This window comes from Pseudoliparis swirei, chromosome 24 (assembly GCF_029220125.1).
Source record: "Pseudoliparis swirei isolate HS2019 ecotype Mariana Trench chromosome 24, NWPU_hadal_v1, whole genome shotgun sequence".
In the NCBI taxonomy this organism is placed as follows: Eukaryota; Metazoa; Chordata; class Actinopteri; order Perciformes; family Liparidae; genus Pseudoliparis; species Pseudoliparis swirei.
The window spans coordinates 29,760,819-29,767,960 of NC_079411.1; the positions used below are offsets into that span (position 1 = coordinate 29,760,819).

General features: G+C 42.7%; 1 protein-coding gene across 1 annotated transcript in view; it reads left to right on the top strand.

The window, feature by feature from the left end:
* LOC130190294 (testican-3-like) overlaps positions 1-1,090 on the top strand; it is a 35,643-nt gene extending 34,553 nt beyond the window's left edge. Inside the window, exon 7 of the mRNA XM_056409617.1 lies at positions 757-1,090. Coding sequence (XP_056265592.1) covers positions 757-935 — 179 coding nt within the window. The 3' untranslated portion in view covers positions 936-1,090. The remainder of the gene's footprint in view (positions 1-756) is intronic.
* Positions 1,091-7,142: the final 6,052 nt, after the last annotated feature.

The window sequence follows — 7,142 nt, forward strand, 5'->3', positions numbered from 1 at the left end:
TCAACCGCCTCCGCCCTTCACTCACACCCAACAGCGCCGCCATCCTGGTCCACTCTCTTGTCACCTCCCGCTTGGATTATTGCAATTCCCTCCTCTTTGGTCTCCCCCAGAAACTCCTCCATAAGCTCCAACTGGTCCAGAACGCTGCTGCCGCATCATCACCAAAACCCCTTCCATCTGTCACATCACCCCTGTTCTACAGCAACTCCACTGGCTTCCCATCAAACACCGCATTGACTTTAAGATCCTGCTCCATGCATTCAAGGCCATCCACGACCTCGCCCCTCCATACCTGTCTCACCTACTCAACATCCCCACCCGGTCTCTCAGGTCTGCCTCCTCCATCAACCTGACCGTCCCCCCAGCTCGTTTGTCCACCATGGGGTCACGAGCCTTCAGCCGCTCTGCCCCTCGCCTATGGAACTCTCTCCCCCCTGACATCAGAAACATTGACTCTATCACTTTATTCAAAACTCACCTCAAAACTCACCTTTTCAGGCAGGCCTATGGCTGACCTGTTCCCCTCTTGGTTGCTCTGCTTTTTAACTGTTCTGCTTTTTAATTGTGTCCATTTTTAAATATGTTGTACGGCGACCTTGAGTGCCTTGAAAGGCGCCTTATAAAATGAATGTATTATTATTATTATTATGTGTAGCATGACGGATGCTAGGTGGCTTTATGCTAAGATAATCTTGACAGTGCAGACGTGGAGTCCATCTCATGAAGCTCTAACGGTCCCGTGCGGTCCGGTTCCAGGCGTGGTTCTGGAGTCTTCCGGAGACCTCGGCAGCGGAGACTCGCTGCTCCCCGACGACGACGAAGACGACGACGAAGATTCCTTTGTTCTCAACGACCGGGCCGGCACGGACGACGAGCGCGACGAAGACGAGGACTACGAAGACGACGACGACGACAACGACGAGTACCTGTCGTAGTTTTTATTGTTTGTTTTTTTTAAATGAAAAAAAGAAAAAAGAGAAACCTGTGTCTGCACGTTGCTAGGCAGATTACCCGTACTAACAGCCTATGGACCTCTCTGTGTATTGTTTATTCATAAGTATAACACAACAAAATGATCCTGGCAAACGTTTGTGACCGTCGTCCTCTCTGCGTGTGAAATGTGGAGGGCAGGACCAGGACCAATGCAGCGCTCCGGCTGTGGTCACGTGACCTCCTGACGCTCAAGAGACTCCCCTCCTTCGTCCCTCCTCTTCCTCCCTTTCTCCTCCCATCAGAAGTCCCCGTGTACCGGCGGTGTAGATAGAAGAGAATATTGAATCTTTCATTCTTTAGGTTTCTTTTGATCTTGATTTGTGATCAGAGCCGCGAGACAGAGGAATGTTGTTGTTGTTGTTGTTGTTTATTGTTGTCCAGCATTGGATGAGCGTCTGATCCGGAGGCTGAACCACGACAGAGCTCCAGAACAACAACAATAAAGACAAACAGGTCGACTTTCATGCGTCAGCGAAACTAGGTCGACTTTCATGTCCAGCGAGACTAAAGTCGATGTTTTACGTGTCGCGTTATTTGAAAGGTTATAAAATCCAAAGACGCTGAGGGGACCAGTCTGTGGGGGGGGGGATTACCCATAAGGCCGAGCGGGGGGGGACAAGAAGCTCCATGGACTGATACCAGACCCAGACTGACCCGGACCGACCCGGTTCCCTCTGGTTCAGGCCTGGATGATGTCACCTCTCTGGATGAGGTCACCTCTGGATGAGGTCACCTCTCTGGATGATGTCACCTCTCTGGATGATGTCACCTCTCTGGATGAAGTCACCTCTCTGGATGAGGTCACCTCTCTGGATGATGTCACCTCTCTGGATGATGTCACCTCTCTGGATGAGGTCAACTCTCTGGATGATGTCACCTCTATGGATGAGGTCACCTCTCTGGATGATGTCACCTCTCTGGATGAAGTCACCTCTCTGGATGATGTCACTCTGGATGATGTCACCTCTCTGGATGATGTCACCTCTCTGGATGAGGTCACCTCTCTGGATGAGGTCACCTCTCTGGATGAGGTCACCTCTCTGGATGAGGTCACCTCTCTGGATGATGTCACCTCTCTGGATGATGTCACCTCTCTGGATGATGTCACCTCTCTGGATGATGTCACCTCTCTGGATGAGGTCACCTCTCTGGATGAGGTCACCTCTCTGGATGATGTCACCTCTCTGGATGATGTCACTCTGGATGATGTCACCTCTATGGATGAGGTCACCTCTCTGGATGAGGTCACCTCTCTGGATGAGGTCACCTCTCTGGATGATGTCACCTCTCTGGATGATGTCACCTCTCTGGATGATGTCACCTCTATGGATGAGGTCACCTCTCTGGATGAGGTCACCTCTCTGGATGAGGTCACCTCTCTGGATGATGTCACCTCTCTGGATGAGGTCACCTCTCTGGATGATGTCACCTCTCTGGATGATGTCACCTCTCTGGATGAGGTCACCTCTCTGGATGAGGTCACCTCTCTGGATGATGTCACCTCTATGGGCGTGTCCTCACTGAGTTTAGCATAAAGAACAATTAGATTCTGCTGGATTTGAACATGTTTTATATCTTAAGAAGCTTCTAGAGCGGCAGATGAACTGAGCTTATCTTCTGTGTTTTGCTTTGATTTTGTTTTGAAAGCTTGTTTTGATTTACTTACTTGAGGTCAGCTGACCCTGTCGGTCAGCGTCTTCTCAGCTGACCCCAGGTCAGCGTCTTCTCTGCTGACCTGGGGTCAGATCCCACGTCCGTGCTCCTCCGGCTTCACCTGAGGAACCTGAGAGGCCGGCGGGTCGAGTCCTCGTCTCCTCTTCACCTCCATGAACTGGAACACGCTCCTTAGCGTGTGCGTGTTGCCGTTTCACGTGCACATCATCTCAATGACCTCAGACACTGTAGCCACTCCCAACCAATCACAGCTCTGATACGCCTCACGGTTCTGATACAGATGCATTTCCTACCGTGTTCGTATGATTTGCTGAATAAAGCTTTCTGACCACCATGTGGCGTCCCGAGTGGAGAACTTTCACAGAACTCGGGTCCAGGGGTCGGGTCCTCTGGTTCTGGTCTAGGGGTCGGGTCCTCTGGTTCTGGTCCTCTGGTTCTGGTCTAGGGGTCAGGTCCTCTGGTTCTGGTCCTCTGGTTCTGGTCCAGGGGTCGGGTCCTCTGGTTCTGGTCCTCTGGTTCTGGTCTAGGGGTTGGGTCCTCTGGTTCTGGTCCTCTGGATCTGGTCCAGGGGTCGGGTCCTCTGGTTCTGGTCCTCTGGTTCTGGTCCAGGGGTCGGGTTCCTTTAGCTTCATATTCAGGCCTATAAGGATATAAAACCCGAGTCGGCTTAAATCTAGGAGAATAGAGAAGTGAGGAGGTTTATTAAGACTCACAGGAACTGAACGTGAAATTCTGACCCGGTTTAGAGGAGGAGCCGACAGTCAGGAGACGCTCGGTGACCTTTGACCTTTAACCAGCTAGAACGCTGAGATTAAAAACATATGAACATGACTGCATAATGTATGTGGAGGACAGGTGAATATTTCATAAGCTCCATACATGTATGCATAAAACACATAAAACACACATAAAATACATAAAGAACATAAAACATAAAATACACATAAAATACATAAAGAACATAAAATACATAAAGAACATAAAACATAAAGTACACATAACAGATGCAGAGTAAACTCAACTCAGAATCACACGAGGAACATGCATCGAGGAGGCACGTTAGTCGTTTTATCTGTAATAACTATAATAGCTATAATAGTAGTAACTATAATAACTTTAATAGCTATAATAGTAATAACTATAACAAGCTGTAATAACTCAAATGAATAAATAAAATGCACTTTAGAATTTGCTGAAAAAGAGATTTTAAAATGTGACGCATGTATTTGAGAGATTTATTTAATATGAATTATGAAAAGCTACAATTTTACAATAAAGTCCGAATAAAAATATCTACTTTGAAAACCTGCCGGTGTCTAAAAAGGCAGAAAAGTTTATGTAATTATTTTATTTATATATATATATATTATATATACTGAATATATATAATATATATACATAATATATATAAAATATATATACATAACATATAATATATATATATACATAATATATATATTATATATAATATCTAATATATATATATTATATAATATATATAATATTTAATATGTATATATATATATACACACACACACGTTTATGGAGGACTCAAAATGACTTAAGTATAAATAAATGCTTAAATAAATGCATGAATAAATATGGGAATAAATAAATAAATGCTTAAATAAATGCTTAAATAAATAAATGCTTAAATAAATGTATAAATAAATAAATAAATGTATAAATAAATAAATAAATGCTTAAATGAATGTATAAATAAATAAATAAATACAGGAATGAATCAATATAAGTTATAAATCAACAGGACATCATTAAATAAATATATTTCTACATTTCTGTATTTCTTCATTTATTTATTTCTCTATTTATGTGTCCACGCGCATTTCTTCATTTATTTATGTGTGACATTTACATGTCCGTATATTCAAATGAGCCGGGCGGTCCGAACCTCTGTCTAAAGCATGATTGGTCACCGGAGTGTGATGCACCTGGTGTGTTGTGCTCGACTATTTTTGCCTGGCACATGAAGCTGAAGTTGGCTCGCTCAGCTAACCGTTAGCAGAAGTTAGCCTAGACAGCTTTTTGACTTCAGCCGTTTATCAATTCCAATTACACTGAGTACTCGTGTTTTCTTGGAGTCTGGTCTTTGGAGTCTGGTCTTGGTAGTCCAGACTCTCGAGGACGCAGGACGGTCTTTCTGGTCGTGTGACGTCACCACATCAACTGTTCTTGTTCATGAATTTACTCCAATTATTCACTGTAAAATACTTTACAGTGGAGTAGTGTTGCGGTGTTCACTGTCGTTTGGCGTATACTCCGCCTACAGTAGCCTGGTACTTGTTCCCGAATAAACGGTAATAACTATAAAACGTCTCGTAGCTTTCCATCCTGACCAAGGGTCGCTACAATATGAAGTTATGAATCTCAGTCAAATTGACGTAACGTTATCTTTTAATAAATAATAAACTCGTTGTGCTCTTTAGATCCTCCAAAACCTAATTATATCTCATGTTTAGCCGCTACGGAGACGTCAGAGCCAGCGGAGCATTTCAAAAAGTCCTGCCGAGATCAGGCTTCTCGGCGGCCACACAGCGCTGACCGCCCGGAGCTCAGTGGTCCCGCGAGCAGGACCTCAAATCTGCGTCGCATATCCTTATTAGGCTGAATCTCGATAAACCGACCACAGATTTGATGCTTAAACTACTAACTTCTCGACTGAAAACATCCTTAAATTACATTCCGTGACTCAACAACAGTAGTATTTAGAATGTACAGACAAGAATGCATAATAAACGCTGTTCGTCTACAGATCCAAGTGCTAGGGATCGATTACTTCTGTCTTGCTCCCTGATTTGACCAATCCTGTTCAACAATGAGGTTCGGACCGCCCAGCTCATTTGAATATACGGACACGTAAATGTCACACATAAATAAATGAAGAAATACGTGTGGACACATAAATAGAGAAATAAATAAATGAAGAAATACAGAAATGTAGAAATATATTTATTTAATGATGTCCTGTTGATTTATAACTTATATTTATTCATTCCTGTATTTATTTATTTATACATTTATTTAAGCATTTATTTATACATTTATTTATTCATTTATACATTTATTTAAGCATTTATTTATTTATTTATACATTTATTTAAGCATTTATTTATTTATTCCTATATTTATTCATGCATTTATTTATTTATTTATTTATACTTAAGTCATTTTGAGTCCTCCATACACGTTACCTTTATTTTGGTTTTGATATTTTAAAAATCAAATTAGAACTAGGTCATAAAAAGTGTCCTGGAATAAAAATAGAAACATAATTTATTCTCCTGAAGTAGTCAGAGCTCTAGTTATTTCTGGTGAGGCTGGAATGTCATTTTGATCTCATTATTTCTGAAGGACGTGACATTTAAACGGTTTAAATGGAGACGTCATTATTCCTCAGGGTGTGCTGCCCCCTGGTGGCTCATATGGGTTAAATGGAGACGCCATTATTCCTCAGGGTGTGCTGCCCCCTGGTGGCTCATATGGGTTAAATGGAGACGTCATTATTCCTCAGGGTGTGCTGCCCCCTGGTGGCTCATATGGGTTAAATGGAGACGTCATTGTTCCTCAGGGTGTGCTGCCCCCTGGTGGCTCATATGGGTTAAATGGAGACGTCATTATTCCTCAGGGTGTGCTGCCCCCTGGTGGCTCATATGGGTTAAATGGAGACGTCATTATTCCTCAGGGTGTGCTGCCCCCTGGTGGCTCATATGGGTTAAATGGAGACGTCATTGTTCCTCAGGTGCTGCCCCTGGTGGCTCATATGGGTTAAATGGAGACGTCATTATTCCTCAGGGTGTGCTGCCCCCTGGTGGCTCATATGGGTTAAATGGAGACGTCATTGTTCCTCAGGGTGTGCTGCCCCCTGGTGGCTCATATGGGTTAAATGGAGACGTCATTATTCCTCAGGGTGTGCTGCCCCCTGGTGGCTCATATCAGACCTGCAGCGTCACTTCATTTACATGTTGTGACAACCTGAAGTTATTAGTTTGGGTTATTTTTTTACACATAAATTAAAAGAGTCTTTACATGAATTTAGACTATGTAGATGCAGCGTAAGAGTTTATTTAAATATTAGAGAATTAAAAAAATGTTGCTTTTGAATTCAGTCTACATTTTAACATACACATTACTCTAAATAAGTGTTTTATATTGACTCTAGATGAGTGTTTTATATTCATCACATCAGTGTGCAGTATTTATTTAGTGTTTATGTAAAGTTGTGATGTAAAATCTAATTGTTTAGAAGGTTTATGTCTTTTTTGTTTAATGTACAGGTTTGACAGACGTCCTTCCTTTCAGAAATTGTGGTTTCACGAGAGCATAGAATGTGATTTTAAAACAGAATATTTGTACGTTACAGTTAATCTGCTGACTAGCGGCGCTGCAGCGTAATAACACGTTAATACAATAACATCGTAACACTCAGGCTCAGATACCTCAGGTAGGAAGCGACA